Below are 25,997 nucleotides of genomic sequence, written 5' to 3'. Positions count from 1 at the left end.
CACACTTCTCCTTCAATTTTTGACTACCGCTTCTGTCTCTATTCGGGGACCGGCACTTCAGTGGGCATTTTTTGTTGATTTATTGTTTTTATTTAATATTGTTGCCCTTGGCCGGTGCACAGATCAAGGAAGCTCCACCCGTGGCCTGTCACCTCCAGCCTTGCTCCACGAGGCGCCGCGCCACCCGCCGCCTACCTCACCAACTCTTGACAGCTGGTGCCAGTGCTGATGAAGCGTTGCCTCACCAGCACGGAAAGCAGTGAACAGGTTACTTTTCCAAGGTGTGTCATTAATGAAGTCCATGCATCAGTGTATGTAGGTGGAAAGCTGACAGGTGACAGCATGGCCCACTAACAGACACAGATTGTGGAGTTTCACCTACACTCAAAAGGCTGTGTTACCTGAAGCTACAGGTTTTCAAGGGAGCTTTTACGACTTGAGTGACAGGTTAACAACATTTCTACATTGTCGACAGGAGAAACGCCCTTGAGAACCCGCCGAGTCACCTCTCTGGCCTTTAAAAACAGTGGTGTTGAGAGGACAGTGTTCAACAAAGAGGTAGCGCCACACGTGTAGCGGGCTTGGTGATTCAGTTCACTCAGCACTTCCTCACACGCCTCCACACACCGGATACACAGCCGAGCCTTACACTACAAGCCAATGTACCTGCACGCCGGAATAACACAACGAAATTATATGCACGAATGCTTTGCACACCTCCACAGAACAGTTAGCATGCATATTCTGTTGACAATGGTTCACCTTTGTTACATCTGCCGTCACATTGACCACAGCCTTTTTTGCTTGTCTTTGTACAACAATCGCGGTTTTTTTACCTATTAATGATTCATTTACTTATTTCCTTCTCTCACAAGTACATTAGCAGTAATTAAGGCCGTGATGGAACTCTGCAGTTCATTATTGCTCTGTCCAACTTGACTCTTCCCTTTCACTTCGTTCTTTCAAGACAGAAGCTTAAAGTTGTGCCCTAAACCAGATACTGCAACCACATACTGCAACCACATACTGCAAACACATACTGCAAACACATACTGCAACCACATACTGCAAACACATACTGCAAACACATACTGCAAACACATACTGCAAATGCGTACTGCAAATGCGTACTACAAAGGCATTAATGAAATCCCAGTCTAGAACTTTTGTATTCACTGATCAGTACTAGCAAACGCTGAAATGTTCTTAGCGATTATATATAGGAATGCTGTTAATTTTATCATAATTCTGAAATAAAAGACGTGGTTCTCAAGTAGGCGAAGCATAATTTATTTTCATGCCGTAATTTCAAAGACAGACTTCTCGATAGGAAACAAGGAAGAATGCTTTAACCCGGCGGTCTCTTTAACATTTCATTTATTCTTTGCCTAGAAGTTTATACATAACATGTACATAAGAAGTAAGTAGCAGAAGTAAATGGTCACCGACGCATAGGAAATTAGTAACAAAATGGTGTTACTGGAGACGGAAGCGTAGACATGAGTTACTATATATTACAAGAAAGAGAACTAGACGATTAAGACCAAAGAAAACATCACAGTACTTGTAAAAAATACACTGAATTTAATAATGCACAGTAAAATAGTAACAGGACAGTGATAGTGAAGATAGAAGAAAAGTGTTTGCCCTAACGGTCTCTTGGCGTTGTTTACAAGAACCGTGATGGCGGACAGAAGGGTTCGGTGACCAGTGACACTCTTTCAATTTCCTCCACTCCCAGAACTCAGGTGAGGCAGGGACCGCCGCCCACCCTTCCGCCCCTCCCTCCTCTACCTCCACCTGCGCACACACGCACGCACACACCTGAAATAAGAGAGAAAAGCAGGTGTTTGTTAACCTCCCTCTGTGTGTTTGTGTGTGTGTTTGTCGTGTCAGTGTTCATTGCCTTTATTTCCTTCCTTATTCTGTGTCTGTATGTTTGTCTTCCTTCACTTCATTTACACTCAGCCTTCCTCTTCTTCCCCCTCCTCCTCTTCTTCCTCCTCCTCTTCTTCTTGTGCTTGTTCCACGTTACAAAATTCATTAAACAGGGAACCAACAAAATTGGAAAGCTAACAGCCTTTGAATCATTATCCGTGTAAGAAATGGCAGACAAAGCAAGATGTAGGGACACATTGTGCACAAGAGTGTCACATAAGTCCGCGCCACCACCACCGCTTCTCTCAGACGAAGTGACGCGGGTGTTACGGCTCCTGTGACGCGTCCACTGACAGAGTAACAAGATTGACACATTTTAAACATTAGAAGCGCTCTTAGTGACCCAAGGCTGTGGAGGCTGTGTCACTGGGAGAGGCACAGCAAGCCAAACCAACCTTACCTTAACTCTCTCTCTCTCTCTCTCTCTCTCTCTCTCTCTCTCTCTCTCTCTCTCTCTCTCTCTCTCTCATACATGCATAAACACAACAGCTATAATGAGAGAGAGAGACAGAGAGAGAGAGAGAGAGTGGTATCCTCGCCTGACCTGGTAACACTGCAAGGAAAATACACATCTAGCAATGCAGACCTGCCAGACGCCGGCCAGCCGGGGACCCCACGTCGACACTAGTGCTCTAACCTGTCCTAAGTTAACCTAACCTAACTAGACTGCATAGACTCAACTTGCTGTTACACTTGCTGTTGTGCTGTTGTGTGTGAACGGTGACAGATTAACAACATTTCTGCATTACTGACAGGAGAAACACGCTTTTAAAAGGCTGTAGTTGAAGTGACGCAGGTTTTCAAGGGTGTTTTTACAGTTGCAGTGACAGATTAACAACATTTCTGCATTACTGACAGGAGAAACACTCTTTTAAAAGACTCTAGTTGAAGTGACACAGGTTTTCAAGGGTGTTTTTACAGTTGCAGTGACAGATTAACAATATTTCTGCATTACTGACAGGAGAAACACTGTTAAAAGGCTGTAGTTGAAGTGACAAGGGTTTTCAAGGGTGTTTTTACAGTTGCAGTGACACATTAACAACATTTCTGCATTACTGACAGGAGAAACACTCTTAAAAGGCTGTAGTTGAAGTGACAAGGGTTTTTCAAGGGTGTTTTTACAGTTGCAGTGACAGATTAACAATATTTCTGCATTACTGACAGGAGAAACTCTTTTACAAGGCTGTAGTTGAAGTGACGCGGGTTTTCAAGGGTGTTTTTACAGTTGCAGTGACAGATTAACAACATTTCTGCATTACTGACAGGAGAAACACTCTTGAGAACCAGGTTAACCTTCCCTTTGGCCTGGCATAACAGTTGTGGTGAGAGAGCACAGGGCCTCTGGTGAATGACTGAGAATACTGGTTAACTGGTAGAAGATAGCTAGAGATGCAACACTGTGTCGGTGACAGTGAGAGAGAGAGAGAGAAAGAGAGAAACTTAGTAATATGATGAATCCTTGCTGTTACTATCATTACTACTACTACTACTACTACTACTACTACTACCACTACTACTACTACTACTACTACTACTATGTAAAGTGTCAATATTAATAATCTTTTGTGTCTTACAGATATTCAACAAGAAAGGGAAAAGAAGAGAGAGAGAGAGAGAGAGAGAGAGCAAGAGGCACACAGACAGACAGGCAGTGAGAGAGAGAGAGCGAGAGACAGACAGACAGACAGAGAGAGAGAGAGAGAGAGAGCAAAATGGAGGGTGATCTGTGCCCCCTTTCTCTGTCACAGCCAGCAGCCACAGACCTGCCTGATATTGCTCAGTTTTTATCTATTTATATGTCTGAGGAAGAGACACTAGCTCTGCAGGTTTGTATACTACTACTACTACTACTACTACTACTACTACTACTACTACTACTACTGCCTCTTGACTGACACATTCAAGGAGGGGTCTGGTGGAGGTCTTCAAGTGGCACAGGGGACATGACAAGAGTGACTAAGAGGGGGTCTGGTGGGAGTCTTCAAGTGGCACAGGGGACATGACAAGGGTGACTAAGAGGGGGTCTGGTGGGGGTCTTCAAGTGGCACAGGGGACATGACAAGGGTGACTAGGAGTGGGTCTGGTGGGGGTCTTCAAGTGGCACAGGGGACATGACAAGAGTGACTAAGAGGGGGTCTGGTGGGGGTCTTCAAGTGGCACAGGGGACATGACAAGAGTGACTAAGAGGGGGTCTGGTGGGGGTCTTCAAGTGGCACAGGGTACATGACAAGAGTGACTAAGAGGGGGTCTGGTGGGGGTCTTCAAGTGGCACAGGGGACATGACAAGGGTGACTAGGAGTGGGTCTGGTGGGGGTCTTCAAGTGGCACAGGGGACATGACAAGGGTGACTAAGAGGGGGTCTGGTGGGGGTCTTCAAGTGGCACAGGGGACATGACAAGGGTGACTAAGAGGGGGTCTGGTGGGGGTCTTCAAGTGGCACAGGGGACATGACAAGGGTGACTAGGAGTGGGTCTGGTGGGGGTCTTCAAGTGGCACAGGGGACATGACAAGGGTGACTAGGAGTGGGTCTGGTCACTCAGCAAGGAGTTAGGACTGAAAGGCAAGGCCTCCACTTTCCGTGACTTTGTGATGCAGAATAAAAGTGTACAGCAATTAATGTATTTGTTGTGCCTCTAAAATATGTCACACAGATTATGTCACTTCATCCCACTCAGTATTTCAACAAGCTTGACATGACGTAACATAACCTAACCTAACCTTACCTAGCATAACATAACCTAACCTAACTTAACCTAACGTAAGCTAACCTAACCTAACCTAACCTAACCTAACCTAACCTAACTTAACCTAACCTTACCTAACATAACATAACATAACCTAACCTAACCTAACTTAACCTAACCTAACCTAACTTAACCTAACCTAACCTAACCTAACCTAACCTAACCTAACCTAACCTAACGTAACCTAACCTAACCTAACTTAACCTAACCTAACCTTACCTAACATAACATAACATAACCTAACCTAACGTAACCTAACCTAACCTAACCTAACTTAACCTAACCTAACCTAACTTAACCTAACCTAACCTAACCTAACCTAACCTAAGCTAACCTAACCTAACCTAACCTAACCTAACCTAACCTAACCTAACGTAAGCTAACCTAAGCTGTTTTTTTCACACAGGAGGGACGAGTGAGCAGTGTGATGAGCCACAGTGTATTCACAGCCACAGAGCAGCCCACACAGCACACAGAATTGACACCACAGCCAGCACTACCACCACCGCCACCGCCGCCACCACAACAGCAACAGCAACAACAACAACAACAACAACAACAACAACGGGATCATGATTTCAGTGTCATGTCTCTGGTCTCTCACAGCCCCAATGCAGGTAAACAGTAGTAGTAGTAGTAGTAGTAGTAGTAGTAGTAGTAGTGGTGGTGGTGGTAGTAGTAGTAGTAGTAGTAGTAGTAGTAGTAGTAGTAGTGGTGGTGGTGGTGGTGGTGATGGTAGTAGTAGTAGTAGTAGTAGTAGTAGAGATGCAACACTGCGGTGGTGACAGTGAGAGAGAGAGAGAAAGAGAGAAACTTAGTAATATGATGAATCCTTGCTGTTACTATCATTACTACTACTACTACTATTACTACTACTACTACTACTACTACTACTACTACTATGTAAAGTGTTAATGTTAATAATCTTTTGTATGAAACACACCTCCCTATTTCCATCTGCTATCCCCATCCATAAGCTTGTCTAATCTTCTCTTAAAGCTCTCTAGTGTCCTACCACTAACTACATGATTACTGAATCCGTTCCACTCATCTACCACTCTATTTGAGAACCAGTTTTTTCCTATCCTTCCTAAACCTAAATTTTTCAAGCTTGAACCTGTTATCTCTTGTCCTACCCTGGTTGCTGATCCTAAGAATTTTGCTTACATCTCCCTTGTTATAACCCTTATACCACTTAAAGACTTCTATCAGGTCCCCTCTTAACCTATGTCTCTCTAGAGAATGTAAATTTAACAGCTTCAACCTCGCCTCGTAAGGAATACTCCTCATCCCCTGCATCCTTTTAGTCATTCTCCTCTGTACTGATTCTAATAGACCTATATCTTTCCTGTAATGTGGGGACCAGAACTGCACCGCGTAGTGTAGATGAGGTCTGACCAGCGCCAAGTATAACTTTAATATTACTTCCGGCCTTCTACTTTTAACACTCCTAAAAATGAATCCTAGTACCCTATTTGCCCTGTTTCTGGCTTCTATGCATTGTTTCCCTAGACGGAGTTAGGTTAGGTTAAGTTAGGTTAGGTTAGGTTAGGATAGGTTAGGTTAGGTTAGCTTACGTTAGGTTAGGTTAAGTTAGATTAGGTTAGGTTATGTTATGTTAGGTAAGGTTAGGTTAAGTTAGGTTAGGTTAGGTTAGGTTAAGTTAGGTTAGGTTAGGTTAGGTTATGTTATGTTAGGTAAGGTTAGGTTAAGTTGGGTTAGGTTAGGTTATGTTATGCTAGGTAAGGTTAGGTTAGGTTAGGTTACGTCATGTCAAGCTTGTTGAAATACACTGACTGGGATGAAAGTGACATAATCTGTGTGACATAACCTAACCTAACCTAACCTAACCTAATACACTATTTGCCTTGTTTCTGGCTTCTATGCATTGTTTCCCTAGACGGAGTTCAGAGCTAACTATAACCTGGCATATCCTGCATGTTTTCCTGGGTGAAGACAGTTAAAAAATAATCATTCAGAAGTTTACTTATCTCCTCCCCAGAAGTAACCAGCTCCCATCTGCTGCCTTTAATGGACCTACAGTATCCTTATTCTTCGTCCTGTATACCTGATAAAATCCCTTGAGGTCTGTCTTCGCCTGGCTGGCTACCTTTAATTCATAATTGCCCTTTGCTTTCCTCATTAACCTCCTCACTGTTCTAACTAATTCATTGTATTGTGACCTTAACATTTCTTCACCTGCCCTCAATCTCATATATACTTCTCTTACACCCTATACGGTAAAATCCCTCTCATCCAGCATTCCAGTATCCGGCAGCCTCAAGCATCCGGCACAATTTTCCCTGAGCCTTAAAATCAATAAAAAATCAATGCGTACTCATAAAATCGATAAAAATTCCCACGCGAGGCATACTTTGTCCCCTCGCCACCAGAGCACACTGCTTGGCGCCACCTGCGGCCCACTGCACCGCGTTCACCCAGTGACTCGGCCCCGCGTGTGCACTGTTTATCGCCTGACTCCTTCACCGTGCCTAAAGTTGTAGAAGAGAGGAAGCATGTTGTGCTTACACTGAAGCAGCCAATCAGATCAGCTGGTCTTTGATGTGGTAAGATGTGTGAGTGTAGGGATTGTGGACACAATTTCACTTCTATTCAAGTATCCGGCATGTCGGCGGTCCCGTTGATGCCGGATAAGAGGGATTTTACCGCATAATGCTTTAACCTAGCAGTCGTCCATTTAGGGTTTTTTTTGTGTGATCTTATTGTCCTATACGGGATATTTGCTGACTGGCCCGTGTGAAATTTATCTACGAAATATTTATACAATTCATCTACATTTACCTCACCCAATCCCCTCATCTTGGCCCCTACCATCCTCTCCACTCCCTCGTTTACTCGCCTCGACCTCACCTCTCTCATTTCAGCATGACCTGACATTCCAACACACTCACACCTGTCTGCCCCTTCCTCTCTCCTCCGCCCCTTATGGACACATCTTGCCTCCTGTTGTCCTGCACCCTCGCGCCTCACCTCGCGTCTCACCCTGCCTTATCTCTCTGAACTCCGTCCCTGACCTGACCTGACCCTGCATCCCTTGCCAGTCCAGTCCTTGGAGGTACCTTTTTAATTCCTCAAAGTGTGTTTTCCTAAAGTCAGGTATTTTACTAGTCTTTTTGCTTCTAACAGTTTATTATTCCCATTCTAAATTGTACCTAATTTCCCTATGGTCACTGTTACCTCCAACTGCTGCCCTCCAACCTCTACCTGCGTGACTCTAGTAGTAGTAGTGGTGGTGATGGTGGTGGTAGTAGCAGTAGTAGTAGTATTAGTGGTGGTGAGAGAGAGAGAGAGAGAGGGAGAGAGAGAGAGAGAGAGAAAGAGAGAGAGAGAGAGAGAGAGAGAGATTGGTTTTCAGAGTGGTGGGTAAGTGTATTGGGCTAGAATGCGTCTGAAATGGGCTGGATTGGGCTAGAATGGACTGTATTGAGCTGGAATGGGCTAGAATGACCTGGATTGGGCTAGAATGGGTCTGAAATGAGCTGGATTGGGCTAGAATGGGCTGGATTGGGGCGGAATGGGCTAGAATGGGCTGTGTTGGGCTAGAATGGGCTAGAATAGGCTGGATTGGGCTAGAATGGGCTGTATTGGTCTGGAATGGGCTAGAATGACCTGGATTGGGCTAGAATGGGCTGGATTGGGCTGAAATAGGCGGGAAAGGTCTGGATTGGGCTGGAATGAGTTGGGGTGAGGTAGATTGGGCTGGAATAGGCTGGGATGGGCTGGATTGGGCTGGAATGAGTTGGAGTGAGCTGGATTAGGCTGGAATAGGCTGGGATGGGCTGGATTGGGCTGGAATCGGCTGGATTGGGCTGGATTGGGCTGGAATGAGTTGGAGTGAGCTGGATTGGGCTGGAATAGGCTGGGTTTGGCTGGATTGGGCTGGAATAGGCTGGGTTGGGCAGGATTGGGCTACAATGAGGTAAATAATGGGACTGTTTGTCAAGATTGAAAAAAAACATGATTTTTCTTAAAATATAAAAAAAAAATTTATTTGATTTAAATTATATTTTTTTGTATTAAAGTTATTGTTGCTTTATTTTATTTATTTTTATTTATTTATTTTGTTTTTTGTTTAGTAAGCTTGTGTGAGTGATGAGGCCATGCTGTTGTTGTTGTTATTGTTGTTGTTGTTGTTGTTGTGAAGCAGGCCAGTGTTCGTGACACAACACACTCCATTACACAGTTAACAAACAAATAATTTTTTGCATTAAGAAATGACAAATAGCAGAAAGTGTAATCAGATCAGTTATATTAAACCAACTAACTTCGCATTAAAAAAAAAAAAAAAACATAAGCTCATTAAACTTCATAATTAAATTTATTATCATTATTACCAACAAAAAACAAGTTGTGTTTGAGGTGCAAGAGATGCTGGGAGGAGACTGCCAGGGAGGTGATGGGAGAGAGGGAGCCCCATGCTGCTTCACCTTTCCCAGGGTGAGTGCTGGCAGTCTGGCCAGGCGGCGGTGGTGGTGGTGGTGGCGGTGGTGACGCTACCCGGGGACAGGCAGCGTGGTGGTGGTTGGCCTGGTGTCTCTGGCCAGGTGGTGCGGGGCCTGGAGGAGGTGCAGGAGGCAGCCCGTCACTGCCCCACTGCTGAGGTGACTGTGGTGCAGTGTGGCGTGGTGCTGGCACGGCACTGCTGCACCACACCACACACCACACCACTGCCACCATCATTTATTTATTTATTTATTTTTGAGTAGACAAGCAAACACATACACACACCCATAAACACACACACACACACACACACACACACACATACAGACAGACATACAGACAGACAGATGGACACACATGTAAAGTTCAGAGTGCGGGTTGTGATGGTGGCGGTTGTTGGTGTGAATATTGGCGGCAGGACACACCGCTCCACGCATTGCTCCTTCACTAACAACACGAAAGTTTCCAGCGCAAACACTTCTGTTATCAATATTCACACTGTCTCATTTTGCTTCTCAATAAAATTATTGTACAAACACAAATCTTGCTTTTCATTTTCCTTCAGGTGGAAGTGAAAGGCCGCGCTGCACCCTCAGTTACACTAGTGCTCCTCTTATTACCATTACTACTATTATTATTATTATTATTATTATTATCATTATTATTATTATTATTATTATTATTATTATCATTATTATTAACTGTAGGTTGACTTTGTAAGTTTGCTTTAGTCACCGTCAATCTGTGCCGTTCTCTTTGAAGACTGCGTTGATGGAAGGGGTGACTGCACCAATGTCACTGCGGGGGGGACTGCGCTCAAAACTGTGCCACGCTTGACTTTCCTTGGTGACGGAATACACAGAGGGGATGTGCCGCAACACTGCAGCAAAGGCAGGGGAGATGTGGGCACTTATACAGTCATACCAGTGACGTAATGGCTGCACCGCTTATTTGGGTGGCTCATGAATAACAAGATAAAGTTAAACAAAAGCAAAATTTTATGAGGAAGAGCAAAGGGATTTATGTTGTAGCATTGTTTGAGTGAGCGGTAGAAGACAGCTAGATATGCAACATTGCGGCGGTGAGAGAGAGGCTAAAGACAGTCAGTTAGAGGAGAGGAGTTGATGAGACGAAAAGCTTTTGATTCCACCCTGTCTAGAAGAGCAGTATGAGTGGAACCCCCCAGACATGTGAAGCATACTCCATACATGGACGGATAAGGCCCTTGTACAGCGTTAGCAGCTGGGGGGGGATGAGAAAAACTGGGGGAGACATCTCAGAACACCTAACTTCATAGAAGCTGTTTTAGCTAGAGATGAGATGTGAAGTTTCCAGTTCAGATTATAAGTAAAGGACAGACCGAGGATGTTCAGTGTAGAAGAGGGGGACAGTTGAGTGTCATTGAAGAAGAGGGGATAGTTGTCTGGAAGGTTGTGTCGAGTTGATAGATAGAGGAATTGAGTTTTTGAGGCATTGAACAATACGAAGTTTGCTCTGCCCCAATCAGAAATTTTAGAAAGATCAGAAGTCAGGCGTTCTGTGGCTTCCCTGCGTGATATGTTTACCTCCTGAAGGGTTGGACGTCTATGAAAAGACGTGGAGAAGTGCAGGGTGGTATCATCAGCGTAGGAGTGGATAGGACAAGAAGTTTGGTTTAGAAGATCATTAATGAATAATAAGAAGAGAGTGGGTGACAGAACAGAACCCTGAGGAACACCACTGTTAATAGATTTAGGAGAAGAACAGTGACCGTCTACCACAGCAGCAATAGAACGGTCAGAAAGGAAACTTGAGATGAAGTTACAGAGAGAAGGATAGAAACCGTAGGAGGGTAGTTTGGAAATCAAAGCTTTGTGCCAGACTCTATCAAAAGCTTTTGATATCTCCAAGGCAACAGCAAAAGTTTCACCAAAATCTCTAAAAGAGGATGACCAAGACTCAGTAAGGAAAGCCAGAAGATCACCAGTAGAGCGGTCTTGACGGAACCCTTACTGGCGATCAGATACAAGGTTGTGAAGTGGTAGATGTTTAACAATCTTCCTGTTGAGGATAGATTGAAAAACTTTAGATAGACAGGAAATTAAAGCAATAGGACGGTATAGTTTGAGGGATTAGAACGGTCACCCTTTTTAGGAACAAGCCGAATGTAGGCAAACTTCCAGCAAGAAGGAAAGGTAGATGTTGACAGACAGAGATGAAAGAGTTTGACTAGGCAAGGTGCAAGCACGGAGGCACAGTTTCGGAGAACAATAGGAGGGACCCCATCAGGTCCATAAGCCTTCCGAGGGTTTAGGCCAGTGAGGGCATGGAAAACATCATTGCAAAGAATTTTAATAGGTGGCATGAAGTAGTCAGAGGGTGGAGGAGAGGGAGGAACAAGCCCAGAATCGTCCAAGGTAGAGTTTTTAGCAAAGGTTTGAGCAAAGAGTTCAGCTTTAGAAATAGATGTGATAGCAGTGGTGCCATCTGGCTGAAGTAGAGGAGGGAAAGAAGAAGCAAAGTTATTGGAGATATTTTTGGCTAGATGCCAGAAATCACGAGGGGAGTTAGATCTTGAAAGGTTTTGACATTTTCTGTTAATGAAGGAGTTTTTGGCTGGTTGGAGAACAGACTTGGCATGGTTCTGGGCAGAAATATAAAGTGCATGAGATTCTGGTGATGGAAGGCTTAAGTACCTTTTGTGGGCCACCTCTCTATCATGTATAGCACGAGAACAAGCTGTGTTAAACCAAGGTTTAGAAGGTTTAGGACGAGAAAAAGAGTGAGGAATGTACGCCTCCATGCCAGACACTATCACCTCTGTTATGCGCTCAGCACACAAAGACGGCTCTCTGACACGGAAGCAGTGGTCATTCCAAGGAAAATCAACAAAATACCTCCTCAGGTCCCCCCAACTAGCAGAGGCAAAACGCCAGAGGCACCTTCGCTTAGGGGGATCCTGAGGAGGGATTGGAGTGATAGGACAAGATAAAGATATGAGATTGTGATCGGAGGAGCCCAATGGAGAAGAAAGGGTGACAGCATAAGCAGAAGGATTAGAGATCAGGAAAAGGTCAAGAATGTTGGGCGTATCTCCAAGACAGTCAGGAATACGAGTAGGGTGTTGCTCTAGGTCATGGAGGATAGCAAAGTTGTAGGCTAGTTCACCAGGATGGTCAGTGAAGGGAGAGGAAAGCCAAAGCTGGTGGTGAACATTGAAGTCTCCAAGAATGGAGATCTCTGCAAAAGGGAAGAGGGTCAGAATGTGCTCCACTTTGGAAGTTAAGTAGTCAAAGAATTTCTTATATTCAGAGGAGTTAGGTGAGAGGTATACAGCACAGATAAATTTGGTATGAGAGTGACTCTGTAGTCGTAGCCAGATGGTGGAAAACTCGGAAGATCAAGAGCATGGGCACGAGAGCAGGTTAAGTCATTGGCACATAAACGCAGCATCCAGCTTTGGATCGAAAATGAGGATAGAGAAAGTAGGAGGGAACAGAAAAGTTTCAGTGAGGAAAAGAAGATGAGGTTTAGAAGAGGAGAGGTGGTGTTCTACAGATTGAAAATTAGATCTTAGACCGCGAATGCACAAGTTAATGAAGAAAAAGTTGAGGGGGGTGTCAAGACACTTAGGGTCATCGACGGAAAGGCAGTCCGACCTGGGGACATTTATGGTCCCCTCACCAGATGGGGACTCCGAGGCTGGTATAGGAGTCGCCATGATGATTTTAAAATTTTTGAGTGAATGGTGTGTGTGTTATTAGGTGCTTGTAGTTTTGTGTGGAGGAAGAGAGTTGTCTTTAGAGGGCAGGCTGTGACTGCCCCCTTGTGTTGTGAGACACAAAGGGAAACGTTCAGTGAGGTCACATCTGGGTTTAATGATAAGTTCACAGCACCCCCTGAACAGTGCTGCACACCTCACTGGGAGTAATTATCGTTTCGGCAGGTGTCTACTGCCTCCTCCAGCTCACACACAGAGGCACGCTGACAGTGCTGCCAGTGTGTCGTGGCAAGGAAGAAAGGGAAGGGACCCTAAAAGAGATGAAAAAGTCCCTTGTGCACGCCTGGGAAGTACGCCTGAGGGAGTTTAGGTGTTAAATTAGAGGAGACATGTTGACCCCGTGCTCTGAAGTAGCCGATCTGCGGAAGACGTCACAAGAAGAATAACAACAAGATCAAGAACAAGATCATCGTCATTGTTGCCTTGTTTACCTTTGTCACAGTGCTCCTCCTCCTGCTGTCCGTGTGTATGTGTGTCTGTGTGTGCGTGTGAGCCTGCCTGTGTGTGTGTGCGTGTGTGTGTGCGTGTGTCTTTTGAAGGCACCTCTCAGGCCGCTGCTGTCTCCTCTGCCTGGTGAGTGAGGGCGATCTCTCTCTCTCTCTCTCTCTCTCTCTCTCTCTCTCTCTCTCTCGTACACACGCAACGAAAACTACTACTACTACTACTACTACTACTACTACTACTACTACTACTACTACTACTACTACTACTACTACTACTACTACTACTAAGGTTTAATTTCCTGATCTCTCTCTCTCTCTCTCTCTCTCTCTCTCTCTCTCTCTCTCTCTCTCTCTCTCTCTCTCTCTCTCTCCTTGGTCTCTTTTTCCTTATAATTATCTCCTCCTCCTCCTCCTCCTCCTCTTCCTCCTCCTCCTCCTCCTCCTCCTCCTCCTCCTCCTCCTCCTCCTCCTCCTGTTGTTATTTGTTTCATGAATATCATTAAGTGTTGTGTCTGCAGGAAGGAAGGAGAACAATTCGTGACAAACAAATAGAGGAAGGAAGGAAGGAAGGAAAGAAGGAAGGAAGGAAGAAAGAAAGGACAGTGTTGAGTCTCGCAGGTCACGCCAGCGTCTTGTAAACTGTAAATTTGCTTGCTTCACCTGCCAATTGTGAACCAGTAAGTCAATTCTTGCTTCACTTTAGGTTTGGTTAGGTTAAGTTAGGTTAGGTTAGGTTTGGTTAGGTATGGTTAGGTTTGGTTAGGTTTGGTTAGGTTAGGTTAAGTTAGGTTTGGTTAGGTTAAGTTAGGTTAAGTTAGGTTTGGTTAGGTTAAGTTAGGTTTGGTTAGGTATGGTTAGGTTTGGTTAGGTTAAGTTAGGTTTGGTTAGGTTTGGTTAGGTTTGGTTAGGTTAAGTTAGGTTTGGTTAGGTTAAGTTAGGTAATATTATGTTTGGTTAGGTTAAGTTAGGTTTGGTTAGGTTAAGTTAGGTAATATTATGTTTGGTTAGGTTAAGTTAGGTTTTGTTAGGTTAAGTTAGGTTTGGTTAGGTTAGGTTAGATTAAGTTAGGTAATATTATGTTTCGTTAGGTTAAGTTAGGTTTGGTTAGGTTAAGTTAGGTTTGGTTAGGTTTTGTTAAGTTAGGTTTGGTAATATTATGTTGAGTTAGGTTAGCTTGTGTTGTGTTGTGTTGTGTTGTGTTAAGCCGTGAGGTTGTTGTGCACCGTGGACAGGTGGACGGGTGCAGCAGTGAGCACACTGGTGTGTGGGGCTTGGCACACCAGTGGTGCGCTGGTCAGTAAACACAACTGTAGATTTAAAGTAATTTTTCTCCTTTGCAATTACTGAGTGCACCTTTTGTTGACTGTTGAACATTAGCAAGGGACAGGAACATGTGCAACACCAACACACCAACATGCATTGACCCTTTCCTCTGAGGCAAGGTGTTCACACTTCACCACTGAACACTCACCCTTTTTATGGTGTGAACAACTAAGACACGGTAACACAAAGAAACAAACAATGTGCAGTGCAGAATTGGAGTTGTGTCATCGAAAACCACCTACACTGATGAAATAAATCAATAAATTATGACATTTGCAACAACTTGTATTTGTAGGTGAAGAAAATGAGTGGGATTAGTGTGAGTGGTTTGGTGAGTGGCATGCAGCGTGTTCCAGCACGGAAGCCTTCTCTGTTCTCAATGCTAAAATTAACGTGCTGCCCAAACAAACAAAGTTGTCGCTGGCTTGTCACAAATGTGCATGTCACACACAAATGGTTTGAATAATCTTGAAGTAAACACACTTTCCATAAACAACACTGCTCACTACACTCACACACACACACACACACACACACACACACACACACACACACACACACACACACACACACACACACACACACACACACACACACACACACATAAGTAAATAAATATATGTGTGTGTGTAAATAAATATGTGTGTGTGTGTGTGTGTGTGTGTGTGTGCGTACGCATGTCAAGCCACACGAGTTGTTGGGACAGAGAGAAGGTGCCCATGTGCTTTCTCCTTGATGGCTGCAGTGTGAATGGCGCTGCGGCAGTGGGAAGCTTGCCAACACAGGGGCACCTCTTGTTGTTGTCTGATGCAGCTAGTGGCTTGAGTTAGGTAGCTTAGGGTTAGGTTAGGTTAGGTTAACTTTGGTCAGGTTAGGTTAGGTTAGCCTTGGTTGGGTGAGTTTAGGTTAGCTTAGGTTAGGTTAGATCAGGTTAGGTTAGGTTAGATTAGAGTTAGGTTAGGTTAGGTTAGCTTAAGTCAGTTTAGGTTAGATCAGGTTAGGTTAGAGTTAGGTTAGATCAGGTTAGGTTAGCTTAAGTCAGGTTAGGTTAGGTTAGAGTTAGGTTAGGTTAGGTTAGGTTAGGTTAGGGTATGGTGCAAGAAGTAAAGGGGATGGCAGTGTTGGTTGTAGCTGCAAATTTAGCAGGATAACTAAGGTGATGCTATAAAAAAATGACCAAAGGTGTTTTTGATGCATTTGTACCACAGGTGATGCGTCGACCTAGCCTGACCCACCCCTAACCTAACCTAACCTCACCTAACCTAACCTAACCTAACCTAACCTAACCTAACACAATGAAATCTAAAGCAACCTAACCTAACCTTTCTCTCTCTCTCTCTCTCTCTCTCTCTCTCTCTCTCTCTCTCTCTCTCTCTCTCTCTCTCTCTCTCTCTCTCTCTCTCTCTCTCTCTCTCTCTCTCTCTCTCTCTCTCTCTCTCTCTCTCTCTCTCTCTCTCCTCAGCCAAGCAAAAACCAAGCCATCCTATTGGTCAACAGGGGATCACCATCAGCCCTCCCATTGGCCCAGAGCTTTGTGGATTGTGATTGGACGGCTGGCTGGCTGACCTGACCTGACCTCAACCGAGCCAACATGATTTACGTTTTCCTCGTTGACACTGGCACCATGATGACCTTTGACATGAACCTGGCACTAGAGAGGTAGGCAGAGAGAGAGAGTGAGAGAGAGAGAGAGAGAGAGAGAGAGAGAGAGAGAGAGAGAGAGAGAGAGAGAGAGAGAGATGTATTTTTTGGCAAAGGTATTTATGTAATTAGAATTATATCAATGTGTGTGTTTGTGACCTGTCAATATACATAGGCCTACAGATTTTGTGACCAGTCAATATACATAGGCCTACAGATTTTGTGACCTGTCAATATACATAGGCCTACAGATTTTGTGACCTGTAAATATACATAGGCCTACATAGGTACTTGAGTAAGCCTTTAGTTAGCTGAACAATCTGAGGCAACAATCACACTAATAATAATAATAATAATAATAATAATAATAATAAAAATAATAATAATAATAATAATAATAATAATTGGTTTATTTATTTTGTGCAGTGTTGAGGTGTTGAAGGGTGCAATACACAATGCTGTCAAGGTGCCCCCAGACAAACAGGTCAGTATTGCCAGATAGCTTACCTTAGCTTAGGTTAGGTTAGGTTAAGTTTGGTTAGCTTAGAGTTCTTCCAAACTGGTGTGTGTGTGTGTGTGTGTGTGTGTGTGTGTGTGTGTGTGTGTGTGTGTGTGTGTGTGTGTGTGCGTGTGTGTGTGTGTGTGTCTCCGCTGAGGCCAAATAAGACAAGTTTTTCGATGAGATGTGGACGGATGGGAGGGGTGTGGGTGATGGTCCTGTGGGTCCTGGCATGGGCGGTGCTGGGTGGCGGCCGTCACGTGGCTTGGTGCGGGAGAGACTCCTGGGCAGTGAGAGGAATGGCAGAGAGGCTGGCAGAGTGAGGGGGCACCAGCAGACACACCCTGCCTGACTGTGGTGCACAACAAACTCACCAGTGACAAGGCTGTGTGTCCCTCGGCTGGTGAGGCAAGGCACGCTGGCTGTAGCCGGCGAGGGAGAGGCAGCCTGCACCAGGAGACTAACTGACTGACTGACTGACTGACTGACTGACTGACTGGCTGGCTGGCTGGCTGGCTGGCTGGCTGGCTGGCTGGCTGGCTGACTGACTGACTGACTGACTGACTGACTGACTGACTGGCTGACTGACTGACTAACTGACTGATGGACTGACTGACTGACTGACTAACTAACTAACTGTGTGGCTGACTGACTGATGGACTGACTGACTGACTGACTGACTGACTGACTGACTGACTGACTGACTGACTGACTGAGTTTACCTGTGTGGGCCAATTCAGGCTGCGCAGTGTGTGTGTGTGTGTGTGTGTGTGTGTGTGGCAGTGTCTGGGATGCCTCCCCTCTTCAGCTTGTCAACTCTGCCAGGCTCATTGACACACGCGAGTCACTCTGGCAATCTTGTTGTACTTGTCATGTTAGTTTGTGTTTTGTAATGATTTTTGTTTTATTTTTTGTTGTTTGTTGTTAATGTTTTGTGAGTTGTGTTAATATTTGATGTTGTTTGTTGAATTTGTAGAATTGCTATGTGCCTATTGCTTGTTTGCGAGGTGACAGTGGTTAGTGTGTGTGTGTGTGTGTGTGTGTGTGTGTGTGTGTGTGTGTGTGTGTGTGTGTGTGTGTGTGTGTGTGTTACTACTACTACTACTACTACTACTACTACTACTACTACTACTACTACTACTACTATTGTCAACAGGTGCTGCTGGCCTCTGGGGGTGAAACACTGGACTCCTGCAAGCGGGTATGTCATTACTCGGCCGGCACAGACACGTCCCCCATCTTTCTGTTCTCCAAGGTGGCCATTGAGGGAGCGGCTCCACCAACCCCTTCTGTGCAGCCTGGCGGGGACGGCGACCTCAGGGTAGGTGGTGGTGGTGGTGGTGGTGGTGAAGGGTTGAGAATGGTGGTTGACTTGCAGTGGTGAGGCAGGCAGATGCAGCAAGCCAACAGACCTACATGTGGCAGGCCCAGCACAAGACACACCTGCCTGTGTCTGCCTGCTAGCCTCATCTGTGTGGTTGGCAGCCTTCCTCCACAGCTCCCTGGTGACTCCCCACTCACCACCACTGACAGCCTCCTTGGTGATGCTGCTCCATTCACCCACCACTCTCTTCCACACACACTTCCTTCCTGTCTCTTTCCTCAATTTTTTGAAGCCCCAGTCTGCTACCTGTCGTCCTGCCCACCAGTCCTCAGTGCGCTGGCTGCGTCCCCCTCGCCGTGACCCCCATGCCCTCTTGACCTCCCCTCCCTCATCCTTGTGGTCACTCTCCCAGTGCTGGCTGTACCACCCCAGGCTGCAGCCCTCCCCACTGACCTCTCACCTTCCTGGCTGACCTCACCTCTGACCACTGCCAAATACAACTTTTACTCCTTGATATTCTGTTATTCTATTGTGTGTGTGTGTGTTTGTTTGTTTGTTTGTTTGTTTATTCAGCTTTATTTTATTGAATTACTACTACTACTACTACTACCACTACTACTACTACTACTAATACTGTTGCAGGCACAGGTGGAGGGGTGTCTCAACATGCCAGCCACTTACAACACTGTGGTGGCGCGGACACAGTTAGCACAGCAGTTTTACGAGCACGCTAGTGAGGTCACCAGAACGTGTCGCCAACTTGTTCACGACCAGCATCTGCAGCAACAAGGTCAGGTCGGGTTAGGTCAGATTAGGTTAGGTTATGTTAAGTTAGGTTAAGTTAGGTTTTTCAAATTTGAATGTTGTGAGTGTGTCAAAATGAAGGTCATGGGTTCTGAAGGTCACAAGGGGTTCTGAAGGTCACAAGGGAAAGCAGAAGGAGAGGGAAAGTAAAGAGGAAGAAAGAGAAAAAGATAAAGAAGAGAAGAGGGAACAAAGAAGAAGAAGAAATAATTGTTATGAATTTGTCTCTCTCCTCTTCCTCTTTCTTTCCTCTGTCCACTACTACTACTACTACTACTACTACTACTACTACTACTACTACTACTACTACTACTACTACTACTACTACTACTACTGCAGGCTGGGCAGCAGTGGTGGCCAACTTGGAGGACATTGTGGCAGCCTTCAGAACAAGACATGACGTATTCCAGCAAAATTTTGTGGAGTATCTCAGTGGCCGGGAGGAGAAGGTCGCCCTGCTTCAGTCGTGAGTTTGTGTGTGTGTGTGTGTGTGTGTGTCAGGGTTGGAGGAAAGGTGGAGGGAACATGGAGGAAGGTCTGTGAGGGAGGAGAAGCCTGGAGGTAACTTTTGGAGGGAGATATGGAGGAGAGAAGAGAGGGAGGTGGAGAGAATGTCTTGCTTATATTTTTTATCATTTACAAGTCTCTCCTATAGTTTTGTGTGATGCCCCACTCTTCCTGCCAACTTACCGGTAGGGAGAGAAGGAGGAGGAGGAGGAAGAGAGAGGAGAGAGGAGGAAAGAGATGAAAGATTGGTTGGAGTGTGTGTGTATGTGTGTCCGTCTGTCAACACTACTACTACTACTACTACTACTACTACTACTACTACTACTACTACTACTACTTACAGTTTTGAAGAGGACCTTAAGCTACCGGCAAGGATTCCAGTCTTCCCTGAACTCTTGGGGAAGACACAAGAGGAAGAGGAAGAGGAAGAAGCTGGGAAGAAGAGGAGGACAAGCACAGCACAGAAGAAAGAGGAGGAGGAAGAGAAGGAAGAGGAGGAGAAGGAGGAGGAGGAAGAGGAGGAAGAGCAGGAGGAGGAGAAAAGAGGAGGAGAAGGAGGAGGAGGAGGAGAAGGAGGAAAAAGAGAAAGTAAGTTGTTGTTATTGTTGTTGTTGTTGTTGTTGTTGTAAATAAGAATAATTGTTGATATATCTCTCTCACTCTCTCTCTCTGTGTGTCTGTCTGTCAGTGAGGCAAGTGTCACTGCTGGACTGGATCAGCGCCAAGGACAGCCAAAGTGACGTCAGACAGATTGCCCAACTCTGCTGCAGGGGACTGGCTCAGGTGTGTGTGTGTGTGTGTGTGTGTGTGTGTGTGTGTGTGTGTGTGTGTGTGTATGTCAGGTATTCACACCTAATTCTTGCTGCGTAATTCTGTTTCCGCAGGATTGAGTCAAGTTTGTAATCTTGCATTGTTTAACAAGTTGAGTGTTGTCACAATTGTCTTTACTGTGGCTCCCCCTCCCCCTATGTTAGAATATTGCATGTTTCCAAGGCCACAGGGACACTCAGCCTGGTTCTCAAGAGTGTTTCTTCTGTCACTAATGCACAAATGTTGTTAATCTGTCTCTGGAACCGTAAAAACACCTTTGAAAACCCACATCACTTCAATTACAGCCTTTTAAAAGAGTGTATCTTGTCAGTAATGAAGAAATGTTGTTAATCTGTCACTGCAACTGTAAAAACACCCTTGAAAACCCACATCACTTCAACTACAGCCTTTTAAAAGGGTGTTTCTCCCATCAGTAATGCGGAAATGTTAATCTGTCACTGCAACTGTAAAAACACCCTTGAAAACCCACATCACTTCAACTACAGCCTTTTAAAAGATTGTATCTTGTCAGTAATGAAGAAATGTTGTTAATCTGTCACTGCAACTGTAAAAACACCCTTGAAAACCCACATCACTTCAACTACAGCCTTTTAAAAGAGTGTTTCTCCTGTCAGTCATGCAGAAATGTTAATCTGTCACTGCAACTGTAAAAACACTCTTGAAAACCTGCGTCATTTCAACTGGAGCCTTTTAAAAGAGTGTTTCTCCTGTCAGTAATGCTGAAATGTTAATCTGTCACTGCAACTGTAAAAGCATCCTTGAAAACCCACGTCACTTCAACTACAGCCTTTTAAAAGAGTGTTTCTCCTGTCAGTAATACAAAAATGTTGTTAATCTGTCACTGCAACTGTAAAAACACCTTTGAAAACCCACATCACTTCAACTACAGCCTTTTAAAAGAATGTTTCTCCCATCAGTAATGCAGAAATGTTAATCTGTCACTGCAACTGTAAAAACACCCTTGAAAACCCACGTCACTTCAACTACAGCCTTTAAAAGTGTTTTCTCCTGTCAGTAATGCAGAAATGTTGTTAATCTGTCACTGCAATTGTAAAAACACACTTGAAAAGTCGTGTCACTTCAACTGGAGCCTTTTAAAAGAGTGTTTCTCCTGTCAGTAATGCAGAAATGTTGTTAATCTGTCACTGCAACTGTAAAAACACCCTTGAAAACCTGTGTCACCTCAACTACAGCCTTTTAAAAGAGTGTTTCTCCTGTCAGTAATGCAGAAATGTTGTTAATCTGTCACTGCAACTGTAAAAACACCCTTGAAAACCTGTGTCACTTCAACTACAGCCTTTTAAAAGAGTGTTTCTCCTGTCAGTAATGCAGAAATGTTGTTAATCTGTCACTGCAATTGTAAAAACAAACTTGAAAGCTCGTGTCACTTCAACTGGAGCCTTTTAAAAGAGTGTTTCTCCTGTCAATAATGCAGAAATGTTGTTAATCTGTCACTGCAACTGTAAAAACACCCTCAAAAACCCGCGTCACTTCAAGTAGACACACACACACACACACACACACACACACACACACACACACACACACACACACACACACACACACACACACACACACACACACACACACACACACTCACTCAGCACCAGTACTGCTGCTGCCACACAGATCAGTGAGGGGCTGCTGGAACAAGTGGGGCAAGAGGTCAGCGCTGTGCTTCGAGAGGCAGACCGGCCACAGATGAAGGAGGTGAAGGGGCTTGGTGAGCGCCTGTGTGGCCTGGAGCAGCTCATGCATGATGCTGCCTACGTGGTGCAGGAGCAGAGCAATTTCTCACAGGTACTCCTTCATATCTCCCTCCACAAGTTACCTCCACACTTCTCCTTCCTCACAGACCTTCCTCCATGTTCCCTCCACTTTCTCTCCAATCCTGACTATCCTGTGAGTCTTGCTTCATAGTTAAAATAGTGCTTTTGTTAGATAGTCTGACATCACCGCCAGCCATTTTCCCCTCCACCACCCTCTATTCTTTCCTCCATATCTCTCTCCATGAGTTACCTCCACACTTCTCCTTCCTCACAGACCTTTCTCCATGTTTCTTCCACCGTCTCTCCAATCCTGATTATCCTGCGAGTCTTGCTTCATAGTTGAAATAGTGCTTTTGTTACATAGTCTGACATCACCGCCAGCCATTTTTCCCTCCACCACCCTCTATTCTTTCCTCCATATCTCCCTTCATGAGTTAGCTCCAGGCTTCTCCTTCCTCACAGATCTTCCTCCATGTTTTTTCCACCTTCTCTCTAATCCTGACTATCCTGCGAGTCTTGCTTCATAGTTAAAATAGTGCTTTTGTTAGATAGTCTGACATCACCGCCAGCTATTTTCCCCTCCATCACCCTCTATTCTTTCCTCCATATCTCTCTCCATGAGTTACCTCCACACTTCTCCTTCCTCACAGACCTTCCTCCATGTTCCCTCCACCTTCCCTCCAATTCTGACTATCCTGTGTATCTTGGTTCATAGTGAAAATAGTGCTTTTTTGACCTGTGCTCTCTCTGGCAGGCTCTGTTGAAGAACCAGGAGAGGGCAGGGAAGGTGAATGACCCATCTATATTCCCTGACCTCTGCACTTCACACCGCAAGAATTTGATGCACATGTTGAAAAACCATCAAAAGGTGTGTGTGTGGGTGTGTGTGTGTGTGTGTGTGTGTGTGTGTGTGTGTAATAGTAGTAGTAGTAGTAATAGTAGTAGTAATATAGGAACATAATAAAAATAATCAAAAAATACTATGAAATTCTTACTGGAGGTGTTACTAACTCTCTCTCTCTCTCTCTCTCTCTCTCTCTCTCTCTCTCTCTCTCTCTCTCTCTCTCTCTCTCTCTCTCTCTCTCTCTCTCTCTCTCTCTCTCTCTCTCTCTCTCTCTCTCTCTCTCTCTTTCCTCTCTCTCTCTCTCTCTCTCTCTCTCTCTCTCTCTCTCTCTCTCTCTCTCTCTCTCTCTCTCCTCTCTCTCTCTCTCTCTCTCTCTCTCTCTCTCTCTCTCTCAGTTGCAAGACATCAAAAGGAGATGCATCAAGACAAAGGAAGAGCTGTTGGAGAATTTGCACGTTAGATTGAAGTAAGTATTCACAGCAGCAGGAGGAGGAGGAGGAGGAGGAGGAGGAGGAGGAGGAGGAGGAGGAGGAGGAGGAGGAGGAGGAGAAGAAGAAGAATCAGCTGTTCCTTTTTTGGTAATGATATTTGTTTGTTTGTTTGTTTTCTTTCTCAGTTTCTCTCCTTCCTTCCTTATTTTCTTGTTATCATCATTGTCCTTCTCTTTTCATTATTCACTTTGAGCTGTGTTGTCACTTGTTCCTCTTTCTTCTCTCCCTCCATTACAAAATTTTCCCTTTTCAACTCCCACCCCCTCTGTTTCTTCTCCTTCCCCCCCTGCCTCCCTGCCTGTCTCTCTTAACCGATCCTGACCCCATAGGTGGATAATGTATATAGAGAGGCGCCTGTACGAGGCGGACACGCGCGTCTCCATGCATCAAGAGAGTGTTCGGTGCCTGGCTGGACTCCTGCAAGTGGTGGAGCAGATTCACCGCGCCCCGAGGGTCTATGCCGCAGCCGTCACGGAGGTGGCTCGACCGGCACGCCTTCTCCAGGGCCTTCCTGCAGGTGAACTAAGGATCAGAGAAGGGTGAGGATTGGAGGGGAGGTGGAGGGGTGACTGGGAAAGGTGTGCAAACAAGGAGAAGCATGGAGGTAACTTGTGGAGGGAGATATTGGAGGAAAGGAGAGAGGGTGGTGGAGAGAAGAAGTATTGGCTGTGGTGGCAGACTATATAACAAAAGCACTATTTTATCAATGAAGCAAGTGTCACAGAATAGTCAGGATTGGAGGAGAGGTGGAAGAAACATGGAGGAAGGTCTGTGAGGAAGGAGAAACATGGAGGTAACTTGTGGAGGGAAATATGGAGGAAAGAAGACACACTTGTGGAGAGTATGGCTGGCTGTCCTTGAGTTCATGCACACTCCTTGCATCTTGCATCACTTGTCTGTTGTTTTGCAGTGGGCGTCTGAGCTGAGCAGCCAGAGTGGAGAGGTGTGGAGGCGCGAGGTGGAGGCAAGAAGAGGGTTTTCCCAAGACTTCTCCACCCACTTCCTAGCCTCTCTCTTTCCTGGTATGGAAGATCTGCCCCCTAATTTTGCAACCTCTCTACCATCCCAGTTTGACATGGCTCTCCCTAAGGTACGTGTGAGATTGTCTGACAAAAAAACTATTTTAACCATGAAGCAAGTGTCGCAGGGTAGTCAGGATTGGAGGAGAGGTGGAAGGGACATGGAGGGAGGTCTGTGAGGGAGGAGAAGCCTGGAGGTAACTCATGGAGGGAGAAATGGAGGAGAGGGACTAAGAAAACACTGGCCACAGAGACGAGGCCTTGTTTTGTCACAACCACTGACTGAAGGCGGTTTGCTGGTGTAAAGTATGAATCCACACCATAAGTACATGACTAGTCCATTACTGAGTCCTTTATAGCCTGCTTGCCTGCCAGTTGTGGTTGTACAAGTTCCTGATACAAGGTACAAGCAGGGTCATAATTCTCTCTTTAACCTGCAGGACACACCTCTCTCCCTGCCAACTACCTCTGTATAAAAAACCCTGCCAGCTTTATGCATTCTAGTTACCTAAAGTCAGTCCAGCACTAGTACCAGCTTCCCCCAAGATGCTGCTGGCCCTGTCTTCAAATTGACCCTTGTTATTTGCCAGACTGTAAAGAAATCCTTGTTTACTTAATGTGTGTGTGTTTTGTGTTCATTTAATAATACACCTTCATATGTCTGTACCTGTAATCCTTGTCTTTCTATCTCTCTCTCTACTACTACTACTACTACTACTACTACTACTACTACTACTACTACTACTACTACTACTACTACTACTACTACTACTACTACTACTACTTTACAGGTTACCAAAGAAAACATAGATGAACTGAGAAGACTGCTGCCGGAACTTTCTCACTGTCTGGTCATTGGTGAGGTTCTGGCGGTTCCTCCTCTGCTTCGCCATTTCACAGCCGCTCTCAATACACAGGAGGAGAGGAGGAGGAGGAGGAGGAGGAGGATGAAGAAGAACGAGGAGCAGGAAGACAAGGAGCAGGAGGAGGAGGAGGAGGAGAAAGAGGAGGAGGAGGAAAAGGAAGGCTCTAGGAGGTAAGACATATTGTTGCTGTTGTTGTTGATATTATTATTATTATTATTATTATTATTATTATTATTATTATTATTATTATTATTATTATTATTAATCATTATTTTTTCAGATTACAAGAAAAGACAAGCACAAAAGATTATTAGGTGGGTGTGTGTGTGTGTGTGTGTTGGAGAGAGAGAGAGAGAGAGAGAGAGAGAGAGAGAGAGAGAGAGAGAGAGAGAGAGAGAGAGAGAGAGAGAGAGAGGCTGTGTGTGTGTGTGTGTAAATTATATGAATTAATATATATATATTTATCTCCACCACCACTACCACCACCACCACCATGGCTGCCAGATGAAAGAAGAGGAGGGAGAGGAGGAAGAAGAAGAAGAAGAGGAGGAGGAGGAGGAGGAGAAGAGGGGCTCTGTGAAGACCAAACAGCATTTTACAGCTCTTCCTGACTACCCAAAGCACATCAAACTGGACAAGCACAGGTGAGAGAGAGAGAGAGAGAGAGAGAGAGAGAGAGAGAGAGAGAGAGAGAGAGAGAGAGAGAGAGAGAGAGAGAGAGAGAGTTATA

General features: G+C 45.1%; 2 protein-coding genes across 11 annotated transcripts in view; both read left to right on the top strand.

Moving 5' to 3' along the window:
• Positions 1-1,664: 1,664 nt before the first annotated feature.
• On the top strand, positions 1,665-9,837 carry LOC135095163 (nuclear receptor coactivator 6-like). Of its 4 annotated transcripts, none has more exons than XR_010264084.1 (4): positions 1,665-1,748; positions 3,515-3,764; positions 5,089-5,299; positions 9,052-9,837. XR_010264084.1 is itself a non-coding variant. In XM_063995952.1 (4 exons), the coding sequence occupies exons 2-4, from the start codon at positions 3,651-3,653 to the stop codon at positions 7,243-7,245; spliced, it is 495 nt and encodes a 164-aa protein (XP_063852022.1). In that variant the 5' UTR covers positions 1,665-1,748; positions 3,515-3,650; the 3' UTR covers positions 7,246-9,045. The 4 variants fall into 4 exon arrangements, 2 of the variants coding, with proteins under 2 accessions (XP_063852022.1, XP_063852023.1); XR_010264083.1 differs by having other exon boundaries at positions 9,140-9,821; XM_063995952.1 differs by lacking the exon at positions 9,052-9,837 and adding an exon at positions 7,076-9,045.
• A 3,190-nt stretch (positions 9,838-13,027) lies between these two features.
• Positions 13,028-25,997, top strand: part of LOC135095162 (RB1-inducible coiled-coil protein 1-like) — a 23,078-nt gene continuing 10,108 nt past the window's right edge. The window contains exons 1-17 of one of the 7 annotated variants that reach the window (XM_063995947.1): positions 13,028-13,479; positions 13,872-14,026; positions 16,135-16,331; positions 16,740-16,797; positions 17,969-18,133; positions 18,779-18,926; positions 19,280-19,406; positions 19,791-20,035; positions 20,136-20,230; positions 21,908-22,078; positions 22,802-22,915; positions 23,287-23,357; positions 23,712-23,921; positions 24,293-24,472; positions 25,193-25,437; positions 25,548-25,581; positions 25,772-25,911. In XM_063995947.1, the coding sequence (XP_063852017.1) occupies positions 16,264-16,331; positions 16,740-16,797; positions 17,969-18,133; positions 18,779-18,926; positions 19,280-19,406; positions 19,791-20,035; positions 20,136-20,230; positions 21,908-22,078; positions 22,802-22,915; positions 23,287-23,357; positions 23,712-23,921; positions 24,293-24,308 (1,488 nt within the window). In that variant the 5' untranslated portion in view covers positions 13,028-13,479; positions 13,872-14,026; positions 16,135-16,263 and the 3' untranslated portion in view covers positions 24,309-24,472; positions 25,193-25,437; positions 25,548-25,581; positions 25,772-25,911. Of the gene's footprint in view, positions 13,480-13,867; positions 14,027-16,134; positions 16,332-16,739; positions 16,798-17,968; positions 18,134-18,778; positions 18,927-19,279; positions 19,407-19,790; positions 20,036-20,135; positions 20,231-21,907; positions 22,079-22,801; positions 22,916-23,286; positions 23,358-23,711; positions 23,922-24,292; positions 24,473-25,192; positions 25,438-25,547; positions 25,582-25,771; positions 25,912-25,997 lie in introns of those variants that run through there. The other 6 variants (XM_063995949.1, XM_063995946.1, XM_063995948.1 and 3 more) reach the window with 6 other exon arrangements.

The sequence above is a fragment of the Scylla paramamosain genome, chromosome 48, assembly GCF_035594125.1.
Source record: "Scylla paramamosain isolate STU-SP2022 chromosome 48, ASM3559412v1, whole genome shotgun sequence".
NCBI lineage: Eukaryota > Metazoa > Arthropoda > Malacostraca > Decapoda > Portunidae > Scylla > Scylla paramamosain.
This window is presented reverse-complemented; position numbering and strand designations above follow the sequence as displayed.

What these genes read in the sequence shown, in the direction of transcription:
- LOC135095163 (XM_063995952.1), top strand. Translation starts at nt 3,651, where the DNA reads ATGGAGGGTGATCTGTGCCCCCTTTCTCTGTCACAGCCAGCAGCCACA. An exon ending in AAGAGACACTAGCTCTGCAG is followed by an intron (nt 3,765 to 5,088) that starts GTTTGTATACTA and finishes TTTTTCACACAG; the next exon opens with GAGGGACGAGTGAGCAGTGT. An exon ending in CTCTCACAGCCCCAATGCAG is followed by an intron (nt 5,300 to 7,075) that starts GTAAACAGTAGT and finishes CCTCGCCACCAG; the next exon opens with AGCACACTGCTTGGCGCCAC.